The sequence below is a fragment of the Xiphias gladius genome, chromosome 19 (assembly GCF_016859285.1).
Source record: "Xiphias gladius isolate SHS-SW01 ecotype Sanya breed wild chromosome 19, ASM1685928v1, whole genome shotgun sequence".
NCBI lineage: Eukaryota > Metazoa > Chordata > Actinopteri > Istiophoriformes > Xiphiidae > Xiphias > Xiphias gladius.
The window spans coordinates 11870709-11886788 of NC_053418.1; the positions used below are offsets into that span (position 1 = coordinate 11870709).

The 16080-nt window shown below is 41.1% G+C and overlaps 1 protein-coding gene across 5 annotated transcripts in view; it reads right to left on the bottom strand.

Annotated features, from left to right (window-relative positions):
- dock8 (dedicator of cytokinesis 8) overlaps positions 1 to 12795 on the bottom strand; it is a 52490-nt gene extending 39695 nt beyond the window's left edge. For 3 of the 5 annotated variants that reach the window (XM_040155363.1, XM_040155361.1, XM_040155360.1), the window contains exons 1-2: positions 12711 to 12795; positions 3035 to 3134 (exon numbers count right to left, since the gene is read on the bottom strand). In XM_040155363.1, the coding sequence (XP_040011297.1) occupies positions 3035 to 3134; positions 12711 to 12763 (153 nt within the window). In that variant the 5' untranslated portion in view covers positions 12764 to 12795. Of the gene's footprint in view, positions 1 to 972; positions 1244 to 3034; positions 3135 to 11038; positions 11065 to 12710 lie in introns of those variants that run through there. The other 2 variants (XM_040155365.1, XM_040155364.1) reach the window with 2 other exon arrangements.
- Positions 12796 to 16080: the final 3285 nt, after the last annotated feature.

Sequence of the window (16080 nt, forward strand, 5' to 3'; positions counted from 1 at the left end):
CTGCGGCAACAACATGAGTCACTGTTGTACTCAACTTCTGAAAGCCGAGCAAATTCCATTTGCCTTCAGACATGTTTTTGCACATCGATCCACCCTAAGGGATATTTTTCTCTGCTGAGCACTCAAGAGCGAATTGTACCACACGGGTTAGTATTAATGGTTACCATGCAACACAAAAAGGAAAGAATACACAGACGGAGCAACTGTATCATTATTATTTTAAATGACAGGGCCGATGGATGGAAACCCCTCTGTTCTGAGAAGGAGGCGTCAACCTCAACCGTGTCTCTACATTGGCAGTCCTCTCCATGTGCACCTCTCTCTGGCTCTCTGCCTCAAAGTTCAAATGGTCATTGTAGCATGGCCTCTTTTTCTTGTTTAGTATGGAGGATAAAAAATACAAATGAATGCAAATCTATGCATGCCTCTGATCAGTGCCTGCTGCTCTGTGGAGTCATGATAGAAGCTCGCAAGAAACTACCTCTCCTTGCCAAATCAGCAGCCAGACTTTCTATCAGCTTACTCATTAGTGATTACAAAGATGATGCTTTTGCATCAATTTATGAGAATGGAGGTTGTTTTTACAAGCAGGAAGCACTGGAAATCTACATCTGAGAAAACTCACTGCAGCCACATGCATCAAGAGGAGAATAAAATAAGCTTTTTTGATTTTAAAAAAAATTACACATTTTTAAAGCCAAGAAATGTTGTGTCAGTTTTTATTGGAGGCTGTTTTAAGTAAACTTTATCAATTTAAAAACAATATGTATCTACCAACATCACTCTTCTCACTGTACATTGGCAAAAACAAGCCGCATAAGAAAATAGACTCATGACAAACAAACCATACTTATACAAAATTAAGCCACATTAGAGCTGAATCATATATTCAAAACAATAAAGCAGGCTAATAATCTCCGTTTAAAGTTTCATTAAATGACAGCGGCGCTTATACGAAAACTGTAGACTTACCCTGCTGGTAACTGAAAACTGCAGCATAAAAAGGAAGCGTACAAAATGGCGCACTCCGGATATGGGGACCTACAGTGTGTACCCACTGACACTGCATGCTTTTTGTAGAGACTGAGCCACAACAAAGTGCAAAGATCCTCTTTAAGTTGATCCTCATATTCCTAGAAGCTGAGAACTCCAGTGGATCTGAAGAGCATTACCAAAAGTTGAAGAGGTGTATATAGACGGTCAAAATGAATGTTGAAGTGAATGTTTTGACAGCAGTATTGAGCATTCAGGCAAAGTTCCTTGCAGTTTTGAGTTGAAAAATGACAAAACATTAAAGGAAGTGACATTAGCAAGGCGTCCCGCCATCAACTGTTGTTTCAACAGACAGGAAGAGAAAATACAGACACACATGCATGCGCAAGCCGCTTATACACACATGCGCACACTGCACACATTCATAAAAACGCATGCAGCTTTTCGTCCTAGTCTCTCAATTGGTATATTAAACCACACTGATCAGTCAACATTCATCATCATTTCAGACACTAAAAATAGCAGCAGGGTAAGAGAGGGGGAATTGTGAAAATCAACAAAGTGAACTATGTCACAACTGCAACAACAAACACCCCCCCCTCCTCTCAACAAACATCCCTCCCTCATCCCTTTGGTAGACACGACTGCTGAATAATGGGAAACTATCATCCCGGAGATTATAGTATTAAAACCCCTCTCCCGCATCCCAAATCCGGGCATATTAAAGATTTGCCCGTGTAAGCTGCAAGGTAAGCAGGCCCCGTCCAGTGCCTGTCAGTAGCCAAGGCACTGACCCATTTCCCAAGCAGGTTAGAGATGAACCATGTTGCACGCTGCAAACTGGGGTGGGCTGGATGGTCCAAATACCCAAACCCTGTCAGCTGATGAGCTCAAGGATCATCAATGGGAATGTATGAAAGGGCTCCAGCTCAGTCACTCATGCACACAGATATGTCAGGAGGCTTAGTGTCAAAGAGCTTTAGAAAAACTTTAAATGAGAGAGATGTAGAGTGGAAGAGACAGAAGAAATGTGAGGAAAAAGACAGAAATAGGAAAAAGCACGAAGACTGAAAGAGGAATATATGAATCTGGGTGACAGGGGTTCAGAGGGCACCAAAGAGAGACTAAGAGTGTAGGGGGAGCAAATCCCTGCAAAGGATTACTGTGCATCATTCTGCCTGCTTGCTTGAGGGATCAGGAATCACTCTGACTGACGACAAGAAAACAACCTGTCATAATGGCATTCAATGCTCTGCAGAAACTTAGGGATACTAGGTTTTCCAAACCCTGCTAAATCAGAGAACAGGCAGTGTCAGCCCGTTTTGAAACAAAAGCATGTTAAGCCATGACTAAGTTCTCGTCTCATCTATTGTAAGAGGAAGAAAGATTCTTCCTAAAAATACTCAGTTCTTTTGCAGAAGTGCAGACAGCTGTTTTGCAAAAGCAGTAGATTCTGTCGAAGCAAAGTTTTTATAAATCAGACTATAATCTGCAGGACTGGACACTAACCCGAGTCAGACATTCTGTGCTAATGACAGTGAAGAGGATGTGAAGAAGATACGCTTATAGCCTTGTGGTGGTGTAAGCACAAACACTAAAGCTTTGAGTGTAGCATTAGAGGAAACCACACCGTTGATCTTCTGTATTTCTCCACAACTGGCATTACATCACTAGTATCAAGTAAAGTAACATTATAGGTACAGCATTAATTTTTAGTCTGCTGATCTTCTAAAACACACTTAACATGTGAGACACTTGGCTGAGTAACTGTATACGTAAAAGGAATTTGTCATTTGCAAAATTTTCTCCATTTTCACTTTATTTAAGTAAAAAATGTCTCATATTGCTTACGTTACTTTCTGAAACCTACCTGCAGCTAGTGACGCATATTAGCTCAAATGCAAATAACTAATATCCTCTTTTCTCAAGGCAGCTGTGAATCAATCAAAGATACATATGATGGATAATGTGACAAACACCTGACAAATAAAAATGTCTAAATTCCAAAAGGCAAGGTATCTTTTTGTAAAACGAAACTCACCACAGTGAGGCAAACTGAGGCCGAAGCGTTGGAGTTGGTTCGGCTGTGATAAAAGACGTGGTTCCCACCGAAGTGTCGTCTGATCTCTGCAGAGGAGTGCCTTGAGCAAAACATGGAAACACATACAGATTCATAAGGTTTTGCGTTAAGGGGGCAGAAAATAATAGTTACTACTCCAGTATAGCATAGTACATGACTATGGTACATTTGAAGGTAAATATTTGTATAGAAACAGGCAGTGAAAACTTCTATGACCTCATGTAAAACCATAACTTCTGTGCAACTCCACCAACATGCACAGTGTATCTTAATGAGAGATGAGACACCAATTCCAGCATTGTTCCTACTCACATTAGCATGAGTTGGTCAGCCATGATAATTCCATTCAAACTATTGTTCCCTCTCTACAGCAGCACATCTCTGCTGGCTGTGTAAAGGCTTTGTCATGCTGGCAGCCATACAGGGAGTGGAACAAATATGGTGTCCTTATTTAAGGGTCAGACCGAGCACGAAATCAACATGACATAGGAATGGAGTAGTATTCAAATATATTGGGTATAATATGGGGTTGGTGTATGTGTGTTTGTTTGTGTGTGTCTGCCTCTAGCTTTCTCCAAAATTAAAGGAGAAAAGTGAATAACAAGAACAGAGCCAGTGTCCCAATTTGTTGCACACATTTCATCTCCATGTGACGCTGAGTTAATGCACTGTCTGTTTCTTTGTAATTAATCTACCATATCATTGGACCCCAACCAAACCAATAACATTAACTGCTTAATCATATGCAGCTCAATAATGAAAGGCCAGTTTTTTGTGTATGAGCATGTGTGTCTAGCATGTGTGTGTTTGTATGTTTTTGTTTGTGTTTTACGTCAAAATTGCTTGTTTTTGTATGTAATTTTGCATGTGTGAGTGTCAGTAAGAGTTTACTGCAGCACTGACACAGACCGGAGTTAGCGGGCAAAGACTTGAGCAAATGGGTCACATTCCCAACTGCTTCCCCTGTGGTCCCCAATGTCATGGGTTCGTTAAGTGCCCACGGTCATTGTTACAACAGCCCTGCTACTAATTATCACCGCAAACCCCTAAACATCAATGCAGTGGAGGAATGTAGCATGTCAAAACCACTGAGGCTGCAGATTCATGAAGCATTTAAAATCTGTGAGACAGCTTCATGCAAACAGATGAAAACTAATATCATTAATGTTCTGCGGCGACGACGTAAGCCAAGCCAGTTCACTTTTCAAGAATCAAGAAAAGCTTGAAGGCATGTCCAAATATGCATTTCTGACAATTTACAGATAATATTTAAAGGCTTTAATAAAGACTACATCTATACATCTATACTGTATCTACTCCAATCGTACTGTTTATAACACTTTCCCCTCCCTCCTGTCAATTATGTAACATGCTGAATCAACACAATCACCGCATGCCATGGAAGGTTAAGGCATGGGTGGGAGAATGGTATGCAAATTTACACAAAGAGCAAAGTCCAGCAGTGCAGCACTATTTTTTTTTTTTTTTTTTTTAAAAACAAAGCTCGCTATCAGCAACATCCCAAAATATTTAAAATCTACAATTAAATAACAATGCAAGGATGCACATAACAGAAGTAAAAAGCTGCAAATGGCATTAAAAAAACAAAAAAAAACCAAGCATATTATACAACACCTGTGCATGATGATTTCCACAATGAGCCGTCGCACAAACCCACACACACACACCCACACACACACACACAGTCGTGTATGTATCGCCACATCATCCACTTTTACTCTTTTATCACCAGTGACAACAGTGATATTGTGCAATTCTCACTTGTGTAAATGTTACTCTTAACCGACAGTTATTTTTAACCCTTATTCAACTCAGAACGTGGCCTACAGCTTAAGGTGTACAAAGGTGTACACAATATATCATACAAATACTCACACCTAAAAGCTGCTAAGAACAGCCACAATCCCTCATTGCTGGCTGCTAAGCAGTTTTATGAGAGCAGTACATTTGTCCCATGCACAATAGCACATGGGACAGTGGTTGTCGAGGGATCTCACATATCCACCCCGCCTTATACCCGCACATCATCAAACTAAAGTCTCTGCACGCGCCCACTTTTTACACCACTCATGTCTAAACAGAATGTGCCGAGTTACTCTTCTTGCAATGCAATGTGTCATATGAGATAATCCAGTGGAGCTTAAAGCAGCTGCAGATAAGAAACTAAAGCTCCAGAAAGATTCAAGTCAACACAAGGAATGACATTCTTCATAGATCCACCTCCCCAGGTATGTGGGGAGAATAATTGATAAAACAGAGTTATGACTTCTGGATCAGACATCTCCTCTTTAGTCAGATTGGTTTTAGCATCTTTCTCTTTGAAATGATAATGGGCTGCTGCTGAGATTTAAGTGATTCTGATGTTAGAAGTTGCCGCTTCAACTAGTTTAAATAGTCAGTACAAAATAAAATAGGCCTAGGGTGGTCTATGCAAAATTTAGTGTTTGGCAGAAAACATAAAAAGAAAAAAAAAAAGAAAAAAAAAAATCAGAATTACTGCCTCGAAGTTGAACGCTTCCACCAACCAATCAAGTTGCAGTTTACATCCAGACTCATGTATGTAGTGAAGATTTTGAAGAAATTTAATAAAAAGGTATTAAATTTATTTTTTCATAATTGAATGAAATATCCAAAATCATGTTTTTTGAGGTGACAGTGACCTTGGCCTTTGACCTTTGACCACCAAATTCTAATCAGTTCATCCTTGAGTCCAAGTGAACGTGTGTGCCAAATTTGAAGAAATTCCTCCAAGGCCTTCCTGAGATAACGCATTCAAAGGAATGGGACAGACAGACGTACAGACGGACGGACAACCCGAAAACACAATCCCTCCGGCCAAGGCTGTCGCCAGCACGGAGGTGTAAAAATCTGAGCAAACAAGAAGAACATTTTTTGCCCAAGGGCAGACTGTCAGCTGGGTGTATTAAGCTTGTACAGAGGCAATTTAAACCCTTTAAAACCTTCTCATAACTTAACTGCTACAGCGACATGCCCTACCCCGTGTACAGACTGGTCCATAACCACGCCGCCACTAATATGTTCCCTCCCTCTCTCTTTCATTGCCATTGGAGAGATAAAGCATGTACACGCCAACCCATACTAATGCAGAACATACACTTTATATATAAAGTATCATTTACATATACACAAATTTGCACACGCATGCACACGTGGGTTTGCTTACTTGCATATACTGACACACATTCAGGGCCTGTCTATAAAAAGACCTGGCAAGTAAAACAGTAATCAGCTCTTGCCTGCAGAGCCAAGCAGAAATTATTTTACCAATAGTAGACAAACAGCTTGTCACAGCAGACAGCATCTGTCATTCTCTTTAACAGGCGTGTGTCCTGGCATCCTTTGTTACATAAACCCAAAGCTGCTCCTGTCAGGAAGACAAAAAGCAGGGCTTTGGATTTTTGGTCATTCAGGCACAATAATACCAAAAGCAGCTTGTGTCCCAAGAGTGCAGAAACTGATGTCTTGATTATTACTTTTTACCGAAACCACTGAGACACAAAAACTGAAAAAGTGATGAATTCTTGAAATGAAGCCAAAAAACAACCTCAAAGGGACAAATACCTGACTGTCAACAATACCTGCAATGCTTTTAGCTGACAGGACACAACGGTCAGGAGCAATGGTAAATAAGTCAAGTCAAGACTGTTTGAATAGAGAGAGTCCAGAGAAATAGTTACACCACCTTCCTTAAACTGGGACCAACCCTGCCTATAAAAAAAAGCTGTCATGAAGTTGACTGCTTTGGTCTTGAAAGCAGCTACTGAGGTTTTGGAGCCCAACACTGGGCTTCAGGTCTGAGATCTCTGAGAATGAGCATAGTGGCATTTCCCCAAATTATTCACCACTGCTCTTTCAATTTCATGATGTCATCCTAAAAATAAATGTGAACAAAGCCACATCAGCAAATCAGTTGATGCCGCAACTCCATTGAGCAAGGCATAAGAGACACCCAAACCTCTTAAAAGGTACTGTTGAAGCAAAAGGATGAGTCGTTCCCCAAAATCACTCCTCTGTTCACTTATTCGCTACTTCCTACGTAATGGTCAGGAAATAGTTTACTCTATAGTGAGCAGTGAATTGTGATTTCAGACACTTACTTATCATTGGGACATTACTGACAGCTGTTGAATTTTTGAGAGAAGAATATAGTGGATAAGTTTACACACTCGGACCCTCTAATTCGGACACTAAAAAATACAATGGCGGACAGTAAATGTAGTGCACTATATATTAATACGGGCTGATTTAGCACACAGTTTAGGAAAAATAAATACTGTAGCAAACTAGTGATCAGAATTCCATCTCGCCATCATAATACTTAATGTGGTTATGTCTGTTTTTCAAAAAATAACCAGTCATCTGCTGGCAGTGCAGCCATAATCGCAATACCATCTTACTCATGTCGAGGGTCCATCTTCATCACAACTTACATTAATAATGTTGTTAGACTAAGTACTTAAACATTTTTATGATTTGGGTGTCCTACAAAATCCTCCTCAAAAAAAAAAAAAAAAATCATGAAACAGTATCTGGAATCCCTAAAATATATTTCAAGTAACTAATCCATGGTTTCAAAATAAGGTCGGGGTAGGAATGGAATCTGACCACTGTCATGCTGCGTGTAAACACAGATTCACAGTATCCAGGTTACCACAGTCCATGTGGACACGCTGTCTGATTTCCTATGTAACCCGATATCTCCGAGTAACCTGATTTCTTGTGTGCATGTAAACGTACTGCTTGTCACTATGTAACATGCTTCAAGGCCTTGAGCTCAAGCTAAACTACAGAAAATCGCAAAATGTCAATAAACGCTCCCTATCTGGGATGGAACATTTGAATTGTTATCAAGAAAGAGTTCTCCTACCTGAACACAAAGCCTTTGACAATAATTACCAGTTTCCTTTGGACTTTTTTCCCCGAGATATAATTAGAGTAGGTAATCAGCACTGATGAGGATGGCACTCTAAAACAGCTGCTCCCAGGGAGCCGATGTAGAGCCAGAATTACAACTGACAGTAAACTCCAGTTATAAACAAGGGCTGATGAGAGATTTGGCACACTGTTAAAATACGTCGAGACTCAGCACATTTTTCTACACTATTATCCTGTTGTCTGTTAGTGAAAGAGCCCAAAATATATCATAAATCATATCGTGCGCATCGTTTGCAGCATCTGCAGCATTGCTATGTCATGTCACAGAACTGATAAATAGACCAGTCCAACATTAATCAATTTAAACTTTTTTGGATGAATACTTTGATTAATCTGATTAGCTCATATATTACTAGACAGCAAAGCTGTTTTGGAGGTAGATAATAACGTGTAAGTTCGACCGGCCTTTGACTGTTACCAGCTGTACAGCACTGGAATATTAATGAGTCTCTTCACAGATCAATAGTTATGATACTTTCATAACCTCTTGTGTCCTCTGTCACACTATGCTAATTAGGTCATCCTGTTTTTTTTTTTTTTTTAAAAAAGGAAACTATCTAATATAATGAGACAATGAGAAAGGAAAGAAAGGCAAAGTGTTTTATCATTAATCAGAATAAAATAACTTTTATTAAAGCAGCTTTTTGGGCGACCCCATTATTTCAAGTATGTATGAGCTGTCAAATATGCCTCAAATATGCCTCTAATCTATCATTAATTCTGTTAGACTTCAAGCTACTAAGTCATTTTATGTGAATATTAGATACTGTCAGCTCTTTTATAATACTGTGGCATTATAATTACATTAGATCATGCTGGGGAAGTATTTCTTAAAATTAGTACCTGCACAAAAGCTGGGTGTTTTCTGAGAGGTCTCAGGACTCACAGCCAAGTTAAGAAATCGCATTGTGGGTTCCAGGGTGGAAACCCTTTATCATCCCCTCCCTATAGAAAGAGGTTGGCCCCTTTTTGTTACGTCAGGTGTTTATAACAGGCCTGCACTTGCTGTGTGTGCATATGGCGTGTTCCTGTCAGCATTTCTGGAATCATTGGGCAAGCATTCCTCAAATTGAATCTGGCTCTAAAACTGCACTATCACTGCTTCTCATGGCCACAGTTCTGATTAATAGGCTCCCCAGATAGACAAATCTATAAGTCTACTCATGATTATCTGTATTTACTCCAAAAGACATGACTCCCACCAAGCATGCTGCTCAGCCAGACAGTCTACAATTATGCCTGTTATCACCATTATTATCAAGTCTAACCCATAGTGGTAGGTGGCTCCTTTACCTTGTATGTTATAGCTTAAAAAAAAAACAAAAAAAACCCTCCTTCCTACCATAAGTCCTTTCCCCTTCATCTGAGCCAAAGAGGAAACACAGGAAAACAGAGAGTGGTGTGGTGTACATGACAAGAGGAGGAAAGCAGACCAAAAGGATGCCCCCACTGCGTGTCTCATACTATCATATGTCTCCAGACTTAATGTGTCTTACTGCTATCAGCACCATCGCAGCACAGCTTCCTGTCAGAGGGAGGCGCACACAAACACAGCAGTCATTTGGCAGCACTCGGGTCACGGGCAGCTCCAAGCAAGAAAAAGTGACCAAGGGAGACTTTAAATCCAACTTCTAGAATTTGAATGCTTCAACCGCGGGTCGAGCCGTTAAACAAAGTTTTTTTTTAGGAAGTTGTGTGTCTATTTGACACCCTACCCACCCCATAACTCAACGGCCCACCAACAGCCATGGGGGTTAACAGATGTCATGAACCAGAGGCCAGAGGAAATCAGATGCAACTCAATCCGGATCCCCCTGCCACTTAAGAGCGCTGAACAACAGAGGCCCCATGTCCACAGCTGTCCTCACACCTGTTACCATATGGTCCTCATGTTCAGCGGTAGAATATTAAGTGTTCGGCTATCCTCGACGCATTTGTCAAAGCTGAACACTGTGCTGCGCCATGACTGTATGTTAGCTCTATGCATCCTCATACCTCTTTTCCATTCCCCTTTTTAGGTCCTCATGAAGAAACACACAAAAAGTGAAGTGAAACCTGAGCCACACCGTGTCCAAAATGTGCAGGACTTCCCTCACACTCCATCCTGATAGAGAGATCTAGAGAGGAACTATATGAGAACTTATAGGGTTTTCAGGGGTGGATAAATGAACATGAGTTCTAATGCACCACTGTAAACATCTCTAGAAATATTGGTAATCTCAGTTTATGTGGCAATTAACAGGTTTTTCAGCTTTCCATATCCTTCCTGCATACTTGAGTTTCACCTTGTGAGCAATGTTCCACTTTGTCCATGTGATTTGTTTGTGTCTGGCTTGTGTTGCCATGATTTTAATGGTGGTTCCCCTTGACATATTACATGGTTTTACGGGCCTTTTTGGTGTACTAGGGGTTTAAGACACTGACACATGTAATCTCAATATCAATGAGTCCGGCCGGGGACTTTTGTTGTGTGTCATTCCTATTGCCTCTCCCCTCACTTCCTGTCACCTCTCTACCGTCCACTTTCATTATAAACGGAAAAAATGTTTACACTACCAAGCACTGGATTTAAAATGACCCACCTCTGAGTCCACCTCAGAGTCCATTTTCCATTAGAGCGTTCACGTTATTTTGCGTATCTACTCTATACTATATATATACTATATATTTTGCGTATCTACTCAATGTTATTTTGCGTATCAACTATTTTAAATGACATAATATTACAATAACAACATAAAAAAACAAAACACAAAACAACTAGCAGCCTGAAATTTCGTTACTATCAGATAGCTCTATATTATATAACATTCATTCAATGTTGCTGAGTCAAAACAAAATAATTTCATGCTAAAAACCAACAGAATGTTCTCTCTAAATCTCATGACATTTTAAAAACTCACTGTCAGTGAGTGTGAATTGTGTCTCCCGCATCGTCACTTACTGGCTGTGCTGGTTAACACTATGAAACTACACATTCCACAGTACCATGTTTTGCTAGAATGCAGCTTCTTCTAACCAGTCCCTCTGCTGGCTCATCACTGGATTCAGGCTGCGACCCAAGATCCCTCAGATCCCTCGGCAGCTGAGCTCAGCTCTGCACGGCACATCACAGCAATTACCAATGATTTATCCTTGCTATTAAAAACAGGAGTCTGCTACTTCAGCTGTGGAAAATAGAGGATTTCACACTCGCAAAAGTCCTAAAAACCACAGAAGGCCTTGGACGAGATATGAAACAATTAGAAGATTAACTGATTAGTCAATAGGTAGGAACTTAACTATTTTGATAAACAATTAATTGATATTTTCCAAGCAAAAATGCCAAACATTAACTAGCTAAAGCTACAAAAATGTGCTGTTTTCCTTGTTTCCTATAATTGTAAATTGAATATCTCTGGGTTTCAGACTGCTTATGGGACATCACCCCACACACTAAAATATTATGGATGGCATTTCTCTCTATATTCTGAAATGTTATAGACAAAACAATTAAATTATTAATCAAAAAATAATAAGTCACACAATAATAAATAATGGAACCTATCTTTAGTCGTAGCCCTGCTTTGAGCTTCTTTCTGAAACATTTTGCATGACTGCATCAGTGGTGTTTAATTAAAATTGCTTATGTAGGAAAATAAATCATAATTATTAATCTTGCATTTTTCATCCAAGTCACCGAAGTTTAGAAGGTACATTTATGAAGATTTTGTAAAAGTTGCGAAAGAAAAAAAGAAGTGATTTTTTAAAAGAAGGGATCAATTGGGATTTAAAAATGCTGCTTGTGGACTAAAGTAAATGTGAGGGTAAACAGTTTGCCTCCTCATCTTCCTCCGTGCTACACTTGACCCCAACTGATCAGCCTCTCTGCCCTTATCCATTTCCACAATGTGAACGAACCCCAGTGCACTGTCAAACTGCTGCAAACATCACGCTTAAAAATGTGCTGCGAGGCCCCCAGTTTGACCTGCACTGCCATTAGAGGAGAAGCCCCGGACAAGCTTTATGTGCCTGCGCTGCTAAGGACGTGTCAGTGTATTTGTTTAAAAAAAAGTGGTACTTCAGAAGAAATGATAAACAATAGACTTCCATGTGCATACTTCCTCCACACCTGGCCTGAGCAGGAACTATGACCACATCCCTCCTCATTTATAGCAGCTCCATGGACTGGTCAGACTTTACACACCACAGGAAATGATCCTATTAGACACACTGGATGTAGACTCAGCATCCTCGGGAGGAAGACATGACACTGATATTTTACAGATTTGTCAGCTAAGTGTGGAGAGTTCAGCATCGTTTCTCCTCTTTAGACCAGCAGTTCGCGGAAACAAACTTAAGGCAGAGCCTGCGAGAGGGAAACATATCTTCGTGATATATCACGTGGCTGTGTCCTGTCATAATCCTTGCGAGCGCTCTGAAGAAAAGTTGGCTGTTTAGTGTCGTACGGGCTGCCCTTTTGTTCCGGGACAGAGCGAACTAACCTGCCGCATTAACATTCACAACATGTGGCCGCCCGCTCCGCTGCGGAATCCCCAACCAAACGTCAAGACGGGGGCTCCTCTCCCTCCCCCATCCCCGGGGAGGTACCAGGAGTTCACCTAGGCTCCCACACTAAAGACGGCCAAGGGGGGGGGGGCTTCCAGCGGGGGACTGTTACCTGTTGATTTTCAGAGCGAAAGCCCGTCGCTCCGCGCTGCCCAGAGACGCCATATGCGAGTCTGAAGTCCGGTTCAGCGGCGCCGGCTCCGGGTGGGTGGGTTGTGGTGGTGGTGGGGGGGGGGGCAGGGGTTTTCCTGCGGTCACGCCGCCTCGCTGTCACCGACGCAGCGCTCCTTCTCCTACCTACAGCTCAACTGTCATGTCAACACTCATCATCTTGGTCGCGGCGGCGGCGGCAGCTTTACTGGGTGTAAACTTCCGCATTTGACATGAGCCATCCCGTTGAGAGAGAGAGAGAGAGAGGGAGAGAGAGGAGGGAGAGAGAGGGAGAGAGAGGAGAGAGAGAGAGGGAGGGAGGCAGACACCGGCGGGGCGAGGGTGGGAGGGGATGTTGGGACGGGCTGGGGGAGATACGCGTGCTCCCTCGCTGGCTGACAAGCTGTCGGTTTTAGTTAGTTACTTTTGGTTTTTGTGTTTGTTTGTTTTTGTTTTTTTTTTTTGTTCGGTTTTTTTTTTGTCCCAGAGACATTTTCTCGGCATCAAATTCCTCTAGTTTAACCTCTTTGTTCTAATGACAAAGAGCACTGAACGATGTGTCACACACTCCTAATTTCTTTGCTCAGATAGACTTTACTCACTTCCGCTAAATTGCTTAAAAAATAGTCCCATGTTATAGCCTCATTACACTTTATTTGAATTCTGCCTCACAGTCTGTGCAGGCCGTGCGTCTCCGTCTTTTCTCATCATTACCTACTGCTGTTCACTGCTTTTACTGTCCGTCACTCTTCTTGGTTTTATTTTATTTTTTTTTATACATACACACCCGTGCTTTTCATTTGATCAAAATTTGCACCTGTGGTATTCGAGTTTTGCACCGCTGTGATGAACCTCCTGTGTGTCTGGGTGTTGGTAGGCTACAGTTGTCCTGCTCCTCAGGAGTCACGGTTTCCTTCCCTCTCTCTGTTTAAAAAAAAAAACAAAAAAAAAAAACAGGCTCTCTTGTTTTGAGTGTGCCAGGGGAGAGACTGCAACAGAGAAACCAAAACCAGTTTCTGATGAGTGAAAAGGAAATGCTTTGGGCTGTATAATATACTATACTAATGATAGTAAGCGAGAACGGAATCAGTTCTCCCTAAACTTCTAATCTCCCTCCATGTAGAGACAAGTCTGAGCGATGTCTCATATGTCCTCTAAAATGAGATTTGGTAATGTGCCGTAGCTTCAGCTTTAGAGGTGCTAGTGGGCAGGTTTTTTTGGACGGAGCCAGACCTGGGCTGTGTCAAAAAATCACTCCCTTGTTCACTCATTCACTACCACCTAAACAATGGACACTCAGTGGCTTGTTCTGTAGTGAGCAGTAAACGGAGATTTTGGACACCTTCGTTTTGTAAAGTCACTGACTTCTGTTGAGTCTTGCAACAGCAGTTTTTGTCATCCATTAATTGCTGAGCATTGTATTGCGGGATTGTTAGCAGGAAGTGGTATACACGTCAGGGACATTACTTTTTTTTACATCTCCCTGTGGAATTTTTTTAGGGCGCTATATAGTGGATAAATTTGCACTCTCAGAATTCAGACCTCCAAATAAAGTGGCGGACAATAGATGCAGTGCATATAGTGCATAGGGATTGATTTCAGACACAGCCCAGGTGTATCCCCTCATTTCCCATTCTTTGTGCTAAGCCTACCAGCTGCTGGTGGTAGCTTTATATTATTCACCACATAGAGTGATATCAGTCTTCTCATCTACCACTTGGGGATAAGCGTGTTTCCCAAAATGTCTAACTGTTCTTTAAAAGGGCCTTCCACCTGGTTTTCAAAGGGCCAGTTTAATGTGTAGCCAACTCCTTTGCCTTTAAAATTGGCTGTATAATGTCCTACGTTGCTCTGGAGGGAGCTTTCTAAAGTCTGATTTTGAGATCAATCGATTTTTCCAATTTGAGAGATCAATCCCACCTACTCTCTCATGGCTGGACATTGGACAACATCAGAAATTTCCAAATAAAAGTTCAATCAGAGCTCTGCTCAAAGGAAAGAGGTAGCATGAGCGGAAGCAAGTATATCACCCCTGTCTTTATTGAAATAAATGTTTTTTAGTCAAAGTGTGATTTTGATGTGGGATCCATTTCCTAATATTTTTCCCGCTGGATAGCCTAGCTGATTTTGTGGCAGAAATCTGAAAGTAATACAAATTTGATCACTTTATCACACCTCATTTAGCCTTTGTACAATACACTTGTACACAATACAGTTCGTGGCTGCACTCAGTCTAGGTGTGCTATTCCCAGGGCCCTGGAAATCACTCCCTCGTTTACTCATTCACTACTCCCCATATAATAGACATTTAGTAGTTTACTGTTTAGTGCGCAGTAATCTGGGATTTCAGACACTTATGAATCATCATATTTTGTATCATCACTGAAAGATGTAGCGTAACAGGACTATAATTGTCACATCTATAAAATGCAACGTACTGCATTGTTGGAATTTAATTAAAAAGTAGTGTGCATGTCATGGACTCTATATTTATTGCTCTTTCTGAGGGCACTATATCGTGCATAGATCTTACGCTCAGACAGTAAATATAGTATACAATAATGTAAGTAGGGGATGATTTCAGACACAGTATGAGTCTTTGTTTTACTGGGACACCCAAATGGAACAGAGCAATAAAATATATTACTAGTTACGCCGGTGGTTTTCTTGCTATGACAGGCTAAGTTTCTGCTCTGAGAGACATCTGCGGGGAAGGATACTGTTCGGGCTTAACATGAAAAATGTGTGTAATTAACAATTAAGCATCATTTGATGGCTAAATCAGCTAGACTAGCTAAAATAGTTTTGAGCAATAGCAATAGTTATGCTTCAGTTCTAACATTCATTTATTCCTCCATTTTCTGCTCTTTATCTGAGCAACCGGTTAAAGGACCCCCAGATGTCTGTCTCCCCAGCCACTTCTTAAAGCTTCTCCAAGGGCATTCCAAGGTATTCACGGGCCAGTTTTAACATGTAGTCTCACCATGAATTTCACAGAATAAATATCACATATCTTTAACAATTTACACAGAAAGTAGGTTGGTATAAGAATGTGAGCTTTCTACAGAAAATGAGTTACCCTATGCCCCCTATTGTAACATGTCCCATCAGAACTAACTGAGAAGCACCACATCGGTTGATACTAGCCAATGCGTCTCTAAGAGGAATGGGGAGAAACAATTTATTTATGCTCAAAGTCTTGTGTTGTTAGCCCATAAAATGATTACTGTAAACTTCCTTAAGCCTCACAGACCTACCTTTGACCAACGGACCCAAAGACTCAAAGCCGTGAACTGCATGAAAAACATAACCCCGAGTTTCCAACTCCAAAT